We start from the raw sequence: 515 nt of genomic DNA on the forward strand, positions 1-515 counted from the left end.
CCTCCGCGGAGCCCACGGGCGCCGCAGCGGGAACGTCTTCTAATAACAGATACTATACATGGTCATTCTGTATTATTACATATAAAACATTACTTTTAAATTAAGTTTGACTTGTAAGAATTTCCCGAATAATCCCATCTCCTGGTTTCAAACCCTTGAGTGTGATCTGGACCTAGTGACTTACTTATTAGTATAATGAAAAGAATGACACAAGTGATGGGTTACCTGACCCACGCGCGGTGGCCTCCGGCTCCCTGCAAACACTCCCCCCTCCCCAACTGTGGTGCCAGGGAGCACCTACTCCTTAAGGACAACCCGATGCCTTCAGCGGCTGCACAACCTCCCCAGGCTCAACCTGGGTGGCAACTCGTGGCGCCTATCTGGTTTGCTGCTCTACCTGGATTGCAACAGTATCGCCTTCGTGGAGGAGGGCGTCTTCCAGACCTCTTGGGCCCCCTCGTTCTGCACCTCAATGGCAACCACCTCAGTGCTCACCTGGGCCACCGTCCAGCCTC

The 515-nt window shown here is 52.8% G+C and overlaps 1 protein-coding gene across 1 annotated transcript in view; it reads left to right on the forward strand.

Moving 5' to 3' along the window:
• Positions 1-229: 229 nt before the first annotated feature.
• NYX (nyctalopin) overlaps positions 230-515 on the forward strand; it is a gene marked incomplete at its 5' end in the record, with an annotated part of 666 nt that continues 380 nt past the window's right edge. Inside the window, 3 exon segments of the mRNA XM_014550013.1 lie at positions 230-440; positions 443-485; position 487. Coding sequence (XP_014405499.1) covers positions 230-440; positions 443-485; position 487 — 255 coding nt within the window.

Source organism: Myotis brandtii, unplaced genomic scaffold (genome assembly GCF_000412655.1).
Source record: "Myotis brandtii unplaced genomic scaffold, ASM41265v1 scaffold58, whole genome shotgun sequence".
NCBI lineage: Eukaryota > Metazoa > Chordata > Mammalia > Chiroptera > Vespertilionidae > Myotis > Myotis brandtii.